Here is a 15,333-nt window from a genome sequence, read left to right as displayed (position 1 = left end):
GATCACATGACCTGCTCAACATGATGTCATTTCCTCCTGAAGAAAAGACTGGCAAGACTCCAAGGCTTTCTGAGTTATTTAATACAAAGTAGTGTGAGTCAAGTCTGGAATTATATATGTCAACAGATTTACCATCTTTTTAAATAACTTTCAATTTTAATTTCACTCAAATGTATTTACAATATTTAAGAAGAACATATTTTAGAAAAATGCCATGTGGTGTTTGGTTTTCGGCGGCCATGTTGATTTTAGGCCTGAAAACAGCACAAATGTCAACTTTGACACCTGTCAACTATGTTACAAAAAATCCCGCAATTACATATTGACCCACTAGCAGATCTAAATAGTCCTAAATATTACAATGTCAGCACTTAGCTCAAAATTACAGTATTGATTTGACTCTACTGTAGTTTATGTTGCATTTACTGTTGTAATATTGGGTTTAATGTGTGATGCTTTTTCCTTGTTAAATAAGGAATAGAAAATAAACTTTTCTCTAAATCGCAGCACAGAGTTTGAATTCATGCCCAAGTTTGGAGGCCTTAGGGACCGCAGTATTGGTCTGTAGGTTTGGCCATTTGTTGATGCCCCACCCGCTAGAGTCTGAAATATCTGAGCGACTACTGGATAAATTCATGGTCCTCAGGGGATAGACCTGCCTCTGATGATCCCCTGATTTGTCCTATAGCAACATCAGCAGGTCTTTTTCAATTATTCAGATCATATCTGAGTATTTACTAGACTATATTCTCTTATCTACCCAGTGATGTGTACTAACTGTGGTGATCCCTTGATCTTTACGGATTGCCATGAAATTTGATACAAACATTCATATTCCCCTCAGGAGGAGTTGTAGTAACTTCTGATAATTGACTTTTTCGACCAAATGTCTGCAAAACTTCTGAAACATGAGAACACTGAACTAAGATGGTGAACATGACATTAAACCTGGTAAACATCAACACGTTGGCATTATCAGTGTAAGAATGTTAGCATGCTGACATTAACACACACACAGAGCTTCAAAGGTCAGCTAGTAGACTCGTAGGCTCTGTTCATAAATGGCATTACCTTACATCCTGGATGATTCAGTCACAATTGGTCAGCTTAAAGTCCGTCAATTCACACTTGGTATTAAAATATGGCTCCACCTGCGTCTCGAGTGGCCACTTCTCCGCTCTATATGCAAATAAACACATCTATTATTTCCAGTTGAAAATACCAAATGACAGAGTCCTGCACAGGTCCACTTTAGGAAACCTGTATCTTCCTGCACTCACATAGCTCAGTACCGGAACCAACTCACAGTTATCTCCAAGTCCAGACCTGCCTCAACCTGGTCCTGCAACTCAGCAGCTATTTCTTATTTACAGTTGCTTCAAAATTGAGCAGCTCAACTGTGACAAACATTTGGCGATGTAAACGCATAACTCCAATCCTGGCTGAGCTACACTGTCTCCCAATTCATTACAGGATTCAATTTAAGATTCTTTTGATTACTTTTAAACCTGTAAATGCTCTGACTCTCCTCTACATCTCTGAACTTTAAACCTATTATTCTGTGTCTTGACCTTTAGATCAGAGAAACAGCTGGAATTTAAAAATACCACAGTCTGGCCTTAAAACAAAGCAGGACCATGCTTTTACCTTTTTAGTTCAAGCTATGTGGAACAAACTCTGCCTTACTGTCAGAACAGCTCAGCCAGTGTCTAAGTTCTCAAAGCTTGTAAATAAAACCTGTACAAACAAGCATTTTTGGATTGTTATATGTTTTGTCTTTTTCTTTTTTAGCATTGATTGTCTTTATCATTGCTTTTCAACATTTTTTTCTGCTTTTTGGGGTAATTTTAACCATCTGGGGTTGAAACATCACAAATACAATTCTGTACACTTCTACTGGCAGCGGAAGTCTAACTGTGAATGGCTACATACTGAAAGGGGGAAAATTCTGTAGGTTTTTGTGATCAGATGAACCTTTTATTATAACGTAGCTCTTTTTAATTGCAAGTCCAGCTTTGAAAGGTTATTATTGTACATATGAAAAGCGGAGCAATGATTTAAAACATAGGAAAACATAGACTACACAAGCACTCACTTTAAAGTGCTTAATTTTCATTGAAACCTTTTGCAAATTTTGCTAATAATAGCCACAAACACCCAACCAATTGTGGGACTCCACGTATAATGTATTGCTGCATTTTGCCTTGGTAGGAGGGTAACAGTAGGTAGGCCATATACGACTCAGCCATCTTTGAATGGGGTCTGAGTGATTGAATATTAATGCATTCTTAATGCGTTCTAGGTACATTTCCACTTGCACTTTCAGCTGATTAATGCCCGTTGTCTACAGGGCATTTGTCCTGAAATATAAACTTAAGATTATCGTTACAGTCCTTCAAGATTATGTTAGAGTTGAGACTGTCAGTTCAAAGCTGAAATAAGGATGAGTTTTTTGGCTAATGTGATTAAACTGTAATGACTAAAGGTTAACTGTTAGGAAATGAATACACTCACCTTTATAGCAGGAGGAATGTGTGGGTCTCGTCCTGATGCTGACCAAGCCTCATTGGGAGGAGTTTCCCACTTCTGTATTAACTCTTCTATTTATCCCATCCCTCATTGCATTCAGCGCATGTAAGGCCGAGACAGAGATGGAGAGAGAAAAGAGAGTGTGTTTAGGTGGAGGTCAAATGGGAATAAAAGAAACGGGGTGTTGTAGCAGAGGAGACACAAAGAGAGCGAACACGATAGAAAGTGAATTAGATATGAAGGAGAGGGAGGGAATTAGAGGCTAACGCAATTCAGAGCTGCTTGGGGAAGATGTACAACATGAAGCCTACAGGTAAATCAGAGTCACAGACTGGAGGAGAGAGAGTGAAATGAGGTCTGTGCACAGGGAGGTCAGGATGAGAGATGTGGGGATAATGCTTGTATTCAGCGCAGTGTAATCGCTGTGGGTTCATGGTGTCTGATGTTATTATACTGATTAGAAAAGTCCTGACAGGTGTGCGCTTACATGTTCAATTTCAAAATGGGATGAGAATTATGCCACAGAAGCGACACAAACTCCAACAAAATAATGGACACTTGGAGATTTCACTTAGCTGATTTGATTTGGTCCAGTCAGTGAGTTATCTGTCAGTGCGTTTGTTAATAACTTTGTCCAAGACTGAAAAATCTCTGCTGCTGTTGCAGGGATGACCGTGAAATTTTAAATGAATCTTCCTGACTTCGATGATCTTGTGACTTTCCTCCAGTGCCACTATGAGATTTAGTTTTTGGCTTTTAGTAAGATGTCTTAACAAGCAGTGAATAATTTTCCGCGACATTTTGGAAATGCATTTATATCTTCCTTCAGGGATGCCTTGGAGGATTTCAAGTCATCGGGCCATAATTTTAATTTGCCCAGAGCTTTACGTCATCACTAAGAAGTTGAAAACCAGGGTAGAAATCACAAATAACTTTGTAGATTCAAATCAGTTTAAAGCTTCAAAGTTACTGACTGCTGTTTGCTGCGTCATTATTCATATTTCCTTAAGCCGGTACATGAGCAAGTTTAATGATAAACTGGTCTTTATTCACATAAGATCACCCCCTCTGACTCAGGACAGTTACCAGATCGCAGTGATTTTTTTCACTGACTTTACATTCATAATAGTCATATAGCTGCTAAATGCTACTGATGTCTGCATTGACAATTGTGATTTTAGAAAATGGCTTCAGTTTAAATTACTGTTGTGGAAAGTTTTGTTCATCGTTACATTTGTTGTGCATTTACAATCAATCAGACTTTATACTGTAGAGCACTTTACATACAAATGGATTGAACACAAAGTGCTTTACAGGGGAAAAAAATGCTAGCATGCTAAGCTAAAGTGAGCAACCTTCAAACCTATTAGCATTGTCATTGTGCTCAGCTTTCCATGCTGATATTAGCATTAGGCTCACAGTAAAGCATGGCAGAGCTGCTCGTATATCCTGTTACCTCATTATCATACTAAAATATTAAAATATGTAAATATGTAGAATATAGCAACAAATTAAGGATCCATTTCTTTTGTTATTTACAGATTCCAGCCCCCTACAGTATAATGCTTCTGTGCTTGAGGAAAATAACCACAGGAATGTCTAGATGCAGTGCAGTTCATTGAAATTACAAAGTGCAGCGGCTGCCATAAACATATACATTTTTAACATGAGTGGCCGAGTATAAACCCTGATGCTGCATGGCTGCTCCTCGGTGCTTCATATTTTATACGATGTGTAGGTCTTGATGCTGCTTATGCCTGCATGTTGATGCTGTTAGGGACACATCATCGCACAGCTGATGTTTTATGGATGTTCCAGAACAGCTGGCTTTTTTTTTTTTTTAATTTCCCCTCCACTGAAAAGTTTTACTGTGAGGTAGATTTATTGACCCCCACTTAACAGTCTCTGATACTGCTTGTGTTTATAGCCTGCAGGCGCTGACACCAGTATGCATGATTCTACACACAAAAGGGGTTCAGACCAGGAGATCAAATGATATTTGAAAGTTATGAGTAGAGCTACTGTAAAAGAAAAAAGAAAGAAAAACTTATGGCAGATGCTTGCGAAGAAACAAACTAACTATATTTGTTGTAATTGTGTCTCACGGAATTAGTTGTCTCAAACTTTATGAAGTTATTTTTATGATATCAGATGATTGTAGTCACTCTTTATAGACTTGTATGTTTTATTTTTAATCAGCATTATAGTTTGAATGTTAATAAACAAACAGCTTTTAAATACTTTAGTTGTGGTTTTTAATGGATATGAATGGAAATGAATCTCATCCTGGTGTGCTATATAATGCTATGGACTTGTCCTCTGATTAGATTCTATAAATCTTTGTGGGATTTGTTCCCAAGTTTTTTTGTGAATGGTAGATATATCCATTTATTAGAGATAAGTCGTATTTTATTTTATTTTTTTATCCTTTCTATGCTATTTTTGTTCAATCAATTCCATGCCATAAAGTTCTCATGAAGCCAGATTTCTTGACATATATGATGGGACTCAAAATAGATGACCTCTAAAAGAGTTTGTGTTTCCAGGGTGTGAAACTGAAACACTATCCTGTGCCCCCTCCCCTCTATCTCTCTGTCCTCAGCTCCCAGGTCCGTCTACAGCGCAGACAGCGGTGAGTGGTTCATCGATGTGTTTTGATCCTCGTGTTCATCCCACGGGGGCGACGACACAGCTAGCCGGCTTCCCCGTTATCTCCTCCATCCTGTTGGTTCTGCTGTGACAGCAGCAGAGCTTTAAGCGGGAGATTATCAACTCACAGTGACACAAACACCTCTATGTTTTGGGTTTCAGGTGGGAAGATGAATGGTGCTGTAGCATAGGCCTGTATTTACCAGCTTTTTTAAAGAGGCAGCACAGATTCAGGGTCACTTACCTGAAGCCCTCAGCCATCTGTTTTATAACCAGTTGATACACACAAATTTTTGACTGTAAAAACAGAATTTTATGTGATCACATTTTCCACACTTGCCTTAAAATCAATGCAGTGGTCCTCCTGAGCTATTCTCTCTACTTTGCTGCCTCCTTCATTGCTGTTGTGTGGATTTTTGCTCACCAACATCCCAACGTAGCCTCCAGATTTGTCCTCCAATTACATTCTTGTGCAAATAAAATTATATTTATGTGTAAGTTGCACCAAAACCGTTCCTCTGAGGATTCAAATAACAGAAGTTATTATCGGGCAGCACTTGTACAACAAAAATAGTGCTGAATGAGCTGCTTAGGGTGGTAGTTTTCACACTGTGTGGCATCTGGGCCCACTTTGATGAAACAACTACACACTGTTACTGTTCTGTGAGACTGTATCTCATTTCTTGTTGAGACAGACAGTAGGAGACAAACTCATTATAGTTTAACATCTCATGGAGATGTACAGTAGCTCTTCTTCCCAGCCAATATTCTGCTGCATCATGGTGTTTCGCCCCGGCTCTTTGACATCGCTGTGTAATTTAATTCCCCTTGACGCCAGAGAGAACAAGAGTGAGAGGCTGAAAGAGGAAAGAAAAGAGCGAGAAAACGGAGAAGGAGGGAGAAAAACAGGAGGCAAGAGTAAATGACTGAGGAAGAATCAATGATGAAGCCAAGAAACAAAGATAGTGAAGAGGAGGGCAGTGAAAGTGGGCAGACAGACAGCAGAATGACTTCAGAGGATCCTTGTGACTGTGCTGCCCTCTGCTGCTTCAGTCGACACAGTGCATACAACAAACAGGCCTGCAGGAGGATGCTGGTGGTTGCCATTGGTTATGAGAAATAAAAAAGGTGAAAACATATAAGGCATTCATATTAAAATATAAAGCTGTTTGGGGGAAAGCACAAAAATCTGTCTTTCATAATCCTAACAGGTTGAGGTGCAAATGTTTCATGTTTCTGAAAGTAGCATTAGGTGTTACTTGATCCCAGACGTCTAAAGAACTGAAATCAAAATTGATTTAAAGTTATTCCGATCCACAGGTGAGCTTCCTCCACACTCTGTATGATTTTTCTGATCTATGTGTGATTGAAGCCGTGTTTCTACACAGGCGTCCTTCAGGCAGGTATTCAGAAGCTAGTGGTTGCCTTGAGATTCAAACAGCAGGCACAATATGTGATGGAAATGCTGCTGCTTTGAGTTCTTGTAAAGGATGGAAATTGTTTCCTCAGTGTGATGTTCTTATGGACCGGAGGACAGAGATGGATGAGAGGCCTTTTTGTAAAATCTTTAAACAACGAGAGAGGAAGACAGTGAGCCGTTGTGAAGCTAATCAGGGCTGGGCTGGTTTCTCTAAAATAATTACGATCAATAACTAAAAAATAGCTAACAAGTTTTTATTGGATATGTCAGGATGGGTGTTGGAAGACCCAAATGCTGACACCAGAAGCAGGTCTTACAAAGTAACAAAAGAAAACTTAAAGGGCCACCAGAGGCAAGCAGAAGATGGCAGAAGGTCCTGGAAAAATCCAAACTAAAAGTCCATAACATAAACACTAAATCCAAAAAATCCAACAACCTAACCCAAGCAAAAACAAAGGAGCATGAGGAACATGAGTAAAGCAGACAGGCAGGCAAACATAGGGTGAAAGTACAGAAGGGAAGCAACGAGTGCAAAAAACTGAAAGCACAAACCAAAAACTGACGAGTAGAATCGGGCAGGTCAACATGAGGTGGGCAAACAGGATGAACTGACAAAGACAGAGAGAAAGACAAGACTAAACCCTGAGAGCTAATTAGGGAGACATGACACCGGTGAAACTAATGAGGGCAATCAAGAAAGGAGGGAAAAAGAAGCAGGGAGGAGGTAAAAACTCAAGCAATACACAAGGGAGCACAATTTCAAACTAGAAAAGCACTCGGAGAGTGCATACCTGGCGGCCGCCGGTGGCCTTGCGGCCGCCTGGCCACCAGATAGCCATTTCTCAATTGTCCTTCGACCTTCAAAAATTCCTGGATCCAGACGGTGATTCGGATCACCTCCAAAATCTAATCGATTCTTACTCGTGCTCTTCCGGACATCCTCTAAAAATTTGGTGAAAATCCGTCCATGACTTTTTGAGTTATGCTGTTAACAGACAGACAGACAGACACACACACACACACACACACACACAGACGGACAGACAGACAAACAAACTCCGGTGATTACATAACCTCCTGGCGGAGGTAATAATACAGTAACTAAACCAAACCAAAACTATAGGACCATGACAGCAAATAAAACAATGAAAATAAAAGCATACTTGTGTATTGGCACGTGTTTCAAATTTTCTTACTGTCTTGAATAATTTAACACTTGGACAACTAAGCTAAGGTTTAAGTTCATACGAACCTTTTGCTCCTCTAGTGGTAGAACAGAATTAGCAGTTTTTACCTTGCTAACATGTCTGTTTGTTGTTTTTTTATGTGCTGGAACACAAATAATGAGCACAATATGCAGTGTTCGGAAAAGAAAAAAAAACATGGATTCAGACATATTACTTTCTGCTTACAAAGTGGGACTTTTCATATCATTATTGTTCAGAGTTGGTTTCTAGTTTTTTTTGCATGCATTGCTGAATTACAGCTTGCCATTATGTAGCATGGACTAGTTTTACTGCGTTAGAGCAGAGTCACAGGTGAGCTGGTGTGCTCGAGCTGCAGTGACTGGAGGGTGTCGGTTAATCTGCATATTGAAGAGTTGCATTTTTTATGGGAAAAAAATTTCTAAATACCTAACTGTGATACACAAAGAAGACTTTTTTGGGTTTAAATCAACAGCCACGGAGTGACTTTTAATTCTATGCAGAATTTTATTTGGAGTTTGTGTCACATGTTGCCCTGCATGTAACAATATTCAAAAATATGCAGGATTCTAGAGCATGCTTTTCTCTTAAATAAAAACAACAATAGGCACCAAAAACAATAGAAATGCTGCATTCCTGTTCATAGTGTGAGTGTGTGTGTGTGTAGTAGTTTGCATAGTTCTTGTGTTTGTTTATGGTTGTGCGCTTATGTTTGTTCTTCCAGACTCGTACATTGCCAAATCGGCCTCGTTGCCAGGCTACGGGAGAAATGGACTAAACAGGGTAAGCAACCATGAGTTCTAGTGAGTGTGTGTCTATGCTTGTATAACTCATGTTGTGGGGACTTGAATTCAGACAGAAAGGAAGTCTCCATTATGTAAATGATTTCATTTTAAGGTGAAGACTTGGCATAAGCTTGTGGTGAGTTTAGGTTAAGGTTGGTGAGTAATGTTTAGGGTTACGATAGGTTCCCAGGAAATTAATATAAGACAGTTTAATGCCCTCTGAAGTGATGGGAACACAATAGAGACAGTTGCAGAGAGAATAAGACAGCTATTCGCTTAACTGGAATATATGGCAGAGTCCTTCATTTGCTATTGAACCTGAAACTCATTTGTATCAGTTTGCTTCCTGAGGCCGAGCAAGACAAGCGACAAGATACTTCCATTATAGCAGTGTGATAAATTCGACAGAATACTTCACTGATTTAACATGTCTGTCTATTTTGCTATATAAAGATTAAATACATCTTTTCCTACCATGTTTTCCTGACCTGCTCTTGTTATGTTCCAGCAGCCAGGCAGCGCGAGTGCAGATTATTACCAGTATGATAGCAGCAATGCAGTTAATTGGCAGATCAGAGGTAAGCCTATTGCACAGCTTAAATCTGCATATCTTCACGTCTTCTAGTTTTCTCTTGATTTACCTCCTCTCTTGATGCATGTAATTCAGTTTACTGTATGTATTAATGAAATGGGGTGTCAGTGAATGTGTGTCATACAGCTAAACACTTCATAACATCAGGATATTTTTCTTTTCTCTTTTTCTTTCAGAATACAAGGTAAGATGCAGATGACAGAGCTAGAGAAGTGTTGCTGAGCCAAGAGTGAAAGGTCTGGATCAATGAAGATAGATAAGAATGATGTGTTACTGAATCCATCTCCTTCAGCAACACCCACTTTGTACAGCTGACTGACTCATTTTATCGACAGCGAAGTGAAACAAACGAACACTTTACAAACAAGCACCGCTTTATAGTAGAAACTCGGATTTTTTTTATTTCAAACCCTTCCTCTCTTCAGAGAAAAAGAAGAAAACGACAGCCATATCAACACCCAAATGAGATTTTTCTTCATCTTGCATTGACAGATCTTTCTCCACAGATGTTTGTCAACAGTGGAGCCAGATTTTTCTTTATCTTTTCCTCTGTGTAGTCTTGAAACAGACACTTTTTCCTTTTTTTATAAATATTTTTTTTCACAGTTTCTACATTTTGCCACTAGAGGGAGACAACACTTTTAAAAATAATCTACATGCCAAGTGCTGATTCATGCAAATCTATACCACATTACCTGTATTTTTAACAGTGTATTGAAACACGATTTATTGACATGTTGGCTAAAGCCTCCGTGGTGCATTATGTTGGAAAAGGCTTATAAAAATGTCAACTGTAAATGTAAATATTAAGTCACAGATAGATAGGAGTTAGTAGTATTTTCCTCTCGCTCCATCAGATCTACCCATATGAAGCCCTGATGGTGTCGGTCAGAGGGCAGAAGCGTCTCCCCAGTGATGTGGACCGAGCCAGACTTGAGGTAAACTGCCACACGACAGAATCTTCTGAGTCACCACTACTTTTAAGGAACACATTGAGACATCAAAACAAAAACAAACAAGAAAAGAACAAGTCTTAAAGGCTGATGTTCCACTTGTGACCCCTTAAAGATGCAATTTTTTTCAATTTCCTTCAACGCTGTGCAGAATCTCTCTCTGAGCATTGGGAATCTTTACTGCAAATTTAATGTCTGATAGCTCTTAAAATAACTTCCTGTGAACTGTAGTGATGAATGAACTTCCTGAGCAACCGAATTGTTGTTCTCAGTGTTTGTAGCATCTGTGTTATGTCTGCTGATTTGCTTGTATCGTGGAAAAAGTGACAACAGACACGGTCATGTTTTCTTTGTTTTTCTTGCTGGTGTATGCCTATAACATCCCTGCAGTGTTCTTAATTGCCTCAGTTTCTGACATTCTCTTTTCCTCTTTCCTCCTCACCACAGCGTCACCTCTCACCAGAAGAGTTTTACAGAGTCTTCGGCATGTCCATGTCCTCCTTTGACCGCCTTGCTCAGTGGAAGAAGAATGAACTGAAGAAACAGGTCAGACTTTTCTGAGAAATCAGCAGAGCCGTCTGACCGAGTGCAGATTCACCACTAACAGTGTAGCTTCCAATAAGGGTTTACTGACCCCAGCTCGAGTGTGTGTCTCAGTGGAGTCCTGAGAACTGAACAAAATAAATGTTTTTCTTCCCTTGAGGTGGCAGAAAGAAAAGAACTGTTGGCTGCCTCTTCTTGGCCGCTGTAGGACTACTTAAGCAATATGGAGGAAGTCAGCCAAATGGGCCAAACTGGGGGGAAAGTGAATGAGTGGAAGAAGACTGGAGGGAGAGCAGAGAGCTGCACTGGGACGATAACTCCGTACCAGCAGATGGCAGTGTGTTAACATGAGAAATATGGTCTTTGCTCTGCTGAAATACTTTGAACCAAATGGATGGTCTGCCACACTTACAGTGAGGAAGATGGTTTGTGAAGCAAATCTGGTTGGAGGACAGCAGACGTTACGCAGTCAGACAGACACTGCCCTCAGCCACCCATAATCTGACAGGACAAGTGAAGATGCACTGTGTGATCCTTATCAGTAGGGTTACTGAGCATGATATAACGTGCAAACACTGACGACCCAAAGTTTTCTCTCGCTTTTTTTTTTTCAAACCGTGTGTTTGATTTCGATGTCAGTTTTTTCTGAAGCCATATCAGTGTTAATACTTCTTTTCTACGACATGAGCAGACTGTACAGTTCACTGACGCGTGTTTTGAACTATGATGTGATGTGAATGAACTGGCTCAAAGCTCAGAGCTGTACATAAGTTTAGAAGTGGGAATGAATAGCACTGCACACTTTAAAACATGATAACTGTGCTCCACTTATTTTATTTAAAGAAATCAAACTTTTGGTCTATTCAGATTTGCAGCTGCACTCCAGAAACATCACTGAATGTCAGCTGCTGGATTACAATTAAGCCACCAGACTGAATCATGTTTGCGCAGTTAATCTGTGTGTGTGTAATTACAGCAAATGACTAATAGGAGGGTTTTTATGAGTGAATATTTAGAAGGGATCTGAATAAAGGGAAGGATTATTATGTAAAAAAAAAAGGGAAATGGCAAGAAGAGGAGGAATGTGCGACGGGTCGCAACAGGAAAATGAAAACAGATCTATGTTTCTGATAAACAGGTAAGACATATCGTCTAAGCTGAAATGGATTTAGAAGGTGAAATAAACAAGTTGAGTTTGCTCATGTGCAGGAGTGTTTTAACTGAGTGTAAAAGGTGGGATAATGTGCTGTTTTTACAGCGACTGAAACCATGCAGAGTGTGTTTGTTGGTATTGTATGTGTGTGTGTTTACAGTTTGCAACAATTAATCACGTTTACCACATTCAGTGTTTACGGAACTACAAACTAACTTATTTTTTGATTTATCGGAGGTCCCATTTATCATTTTTAGCCCCATTTCTGTCACTCCGGCTTCTGAATAAACGATTCGATGATTTGCTATTGTTGCTGTTATTATTTTCCTGAATTTTGAATGCACGTGTGAAAGTTAGATGGTGAACAGGGTGATTTGTTTCAAGTCTGTAAGTTTTCATTTAAGGGTGTTATGGTCAGCAGTCAATAACGTTGATGGATTATGATTCCTTAAAATTAAGTTCTGTCTTCCTCACAAACTGTGGCCACTATTCGTTTTGTTGTATGTCTAGAGGGCAGTTAATCCAATGATTAATTCAGTAACTCGTTTGAAAACAAATCATAAAGATTCAGCAGAAAGAGTCAAAATGAAACAAACTTTTTGGGGGGATCTATATTTTTCTGAATCCTGCCCTGTTCTTCATCTTGCCCTTGGTATTCACTGCATTAACTTTATACAGACTGGTACATTCATCACAGTGCTGTACTTGAAACATCAGCAGTTCATTCTAGTGGAAAAACACATTATAGGTAAAAAAAATATATAAAATGAAGTGAAAGCATGTAACCTTCGCAAAGAGTAAAAGCATAAATAAATGAGTACTGAAAACTCAAAGTTCAGAATAAGCAGTTTTTTACAGACTAAAGTAGAGTTTTTTTAGTGTGACCATCTGTTGCACTTAATATGTCTTGAACTCTTTTGGGAAAACATCAGATTTACTGCACTAATCTTCTGGTGTATTGCCAGGTTTCTTTGAAGTCATGTCAAAAGTTTGAAATTAATAGTTTGAGATACTTTATGTTGGGTTTGTATGATTCAAAAGTCAGGTTTTCATCCATGTTTTTCAGTGTGGTGCATTACAGACACATTTCTGCCATTATCCTCAGTGTCTTGCACAACACATGGAGGGAATCAAACTACCAACTTTGCAATCAGTAGACAACCTATCCCAGCACAGAAGCTATGGTTTAACGTATTTAACATGTATGACCAAGTCCCAGTTACATCTTTCTATCCAAAACAACAAAGGCTATACTATTTGTCATTCATAAAATCCTAATTTTGCATCAACAAGGCCACACTTCAAGAGAAATCAACAAACAAACTGGACACTCAAGATCTATTCAATCTGTTCTGAAGAAATTCAAAAAACTAGAGACTTGTAGGACAAAAAAGGAATGGAAGGCCAAGAAAACTTTTAGTGTATGATAAGAGTTCTTTTTAAGACACCTGACGAATTCTGGCAAAGAACTTACTCAGCATCTGGCAGCTTCGTCTGGATGCCAAGTTGATATTTTACAGTCCAGAGATGTTTGATCAGAAATGGCCACTGTGGAAATCACTTTTTCAGAAGAGGAACTGGGCTAAAAGACTGAAATACACAAAAGCTTACAGAGGCTGCAGTCAGGATCAATGAAAAAGAGTGCTGTGGAGCGATCGATCCAGTTTCAAAATGTTCTAGGTCAATTGTCAACAATATGTGACAAGACAAGTTGGACAGAGGTACAAGAAAGAGTGGTTGGAGCCTTCATAGTGGATATTGAAGGGTCACTTGTGGTTTGTGGCTGAATTTCTGCCAATGCTGTCAAGGATATTGTCCGAATTGATGGAATCATAAATGCTGAAAAGCACAGACACATTTTGATTTGTGATGCTACTCTTTCTGGGAAGTGTCAGATTGAAAACAGGTTTACTTCTCAGCATGACAGGGATTCCAGGCACACCAATAATGCAGTGAAATCGTGCTTGAAGGGGAAGGAAAGCAGTTGAGAAAACACTGACAGTGATGGACTGAACTCCATAGAGTTCAGAGAAAAAATAAATCTGAAGATCTCTGGGAAGTGCTAAAGGAAGTTTAAAATAGAAGATGTAACCACTTGAAAAGCTTCAAGACGGTCTGCCCAAGAGAGCTCAAGATGTGCTAAGTGTAAAGGGAGGCTACATGAAATAGTGAATGTGAGACTTGAAACTGGAATTTAGTGGCAATAACTATTTTTTCTGGTACCTCTAATGTTAATACAAAAGTTTTGTTAATTTCAAGTTAATTCCCCTAAATCATCTAGTTACAGCTTGGTATGATAAAACTAAACGTATAAGCATTACAAACTTGTTACTTATGTATGAAATTAATTATATTCTCAATTTGTGATGTTGCTCAGACTTTAATTGCTACATGAATGTTTGATAACATATACAATCATGAACAGAAGCTTCCATGTACTTGTAAAGATCATGTATGTCATGGCAGTCTTGATTTTCCATTGATTCCGCACAGAAATCAGTAATGCATTTTGATTCTTTTATAGACTTATAGATTTTCTAAAAATATGACAAAATCTGATGGGCCAAAAATATAAATACACATACAAATTCTAATATTTGTCAAATGTCATCTAGCCATATTTAATGCAAGTAAGTGCTTTTGTTAGCCATCTTTGTCCACTCCTCTTGACAGAAACGATGTTGTTTTCAAACCTATCGGCAGACTTGTTTCTTCACCAGTATCCAGAGTTAATTGATGAGGTTTAAGTCGGGACTGACAGGTCTATAATCAGTCTGGCCTGATTTCGCCATTTCTTTACCACGTTTGATGAGTGTTTGAGGGTCATTGTAATCTTCATTCTTCAGTTTTCTGTTTACTTTGTGTACAGCATCAGTTTCACCAGCAGCAAAACAGCTCCATAAAACAATACGTCCACCACCATGCTTGATGGTAAGTTTGGTTTTCTTGAGATTAAATGCTTAACCCACTCTTCTCCAAACACATTTCTGGTCACTGTGATAATTCTTTGTATATACTTCATTTTAGAAAAGTTGCAAAATGTAGCTACTTTAACAGTAATTTTTATGATCTCTTTGGCATTACACCTTCTCAAGTGGCACTATTGTGGCTTGAAATTAGATTTCTTAGTCATGTTTTTGTACCAGGCGTGAACTAACCATGACGTCACCCGTTGGTTTCAACGCCGAGAAAATGAAGCCCAGATTTTGCTACTTCCTGGTCGCCATTTTGGATTTTTTGGAGCCAGTGACGTAAAAAGCATCATCGAACAGGCTGGACCAGAGAGCAACTCGGGGCAGGACTAGTCTATGGGACTGTCAATCAAGTATAGCCACCCCCCTGGCTCTGCCAACTTTAACGATTTATTTAAAATTCGGTATTGATTTATTTTAAGATCGGCCACCTGATCTCTCATTTTGACCATGAAAACTAACGGGGAAAAAATCCTGAGCTGTAGAAAATCAGTCTATCAAATTTTATTTTTTCCAAAAATGAATTGGGGTC

The 15,333-nt window shown here is 39.0% G+C and overlaps 1 protein-coding gene across 4 annotated transcripts in view; it reads left to right on the top strand.

Moving 5' to 3' along the window:
* LOC110959383 (actin-binding LIM protein 3-like) overlaps positions 1-12,134 on the top strand; it is a 58,543-nt gene extending 46,409 nt beyond the window's left edge. For 3 of the 4 annotated variants that reach the window (XR_007937112.1, XR_007937114.1, XR_007937113.1), the window contains 5 exons: positions 5,132-5,161; positions 8,528-8,586; positions 9,097-9,166; positions 9,357-10,118; positions 10,581-10,705. Coding sequence is in view for 1 of the 4 variants with exons in the window: in XM_022206232.2 (XP_022061924.1) it covers positions 5,132-5,161; positions 8,528-8,586; positions 9,097-9,166; positions 9,357-9,364; positions 10,038-10,118; positions 10,581-10,694 (362 nt within the window). In the remaining 3 variants the exon portion in view is untranslated. Of the gene's footprint in view, positions 1-5,131; positions 5,162-8,527; positions 8,587-9,096; positions 9,167-9,356; positions 10,119-10,580 lie in introns of all 4 variants that reach the window. The other variant, XM_022206232.2, reaches the window with a different exon arrangement.
* Positions 12,135-15,333: the final 3,199 nt, after the last annotated feature.

The sequence above is a fragment of the Acanthochromis polyacanthus genome, chromosome 17, assembly GCF_021347895.1.
Source record: "Acanthochromis polyacanthus isolate Apoly-LR-REF ecotype Palm Island chromosome 17, KAUST_Apoly_ChrSc, whole genome shotgun sequence".
In the NCBI taxonomy this organism is placed as follows: domain Eukaryota; kingdom Metazoa; phylum Chordata; class Actinopteri; family Pomacentridae; genus Acanthochromis; species Acanthochromis polyacanthus.
Note: the sequence above shows the minus strand (reverse complement) of the source record. Positions and strands in the feature narration are given on the sequence as shown.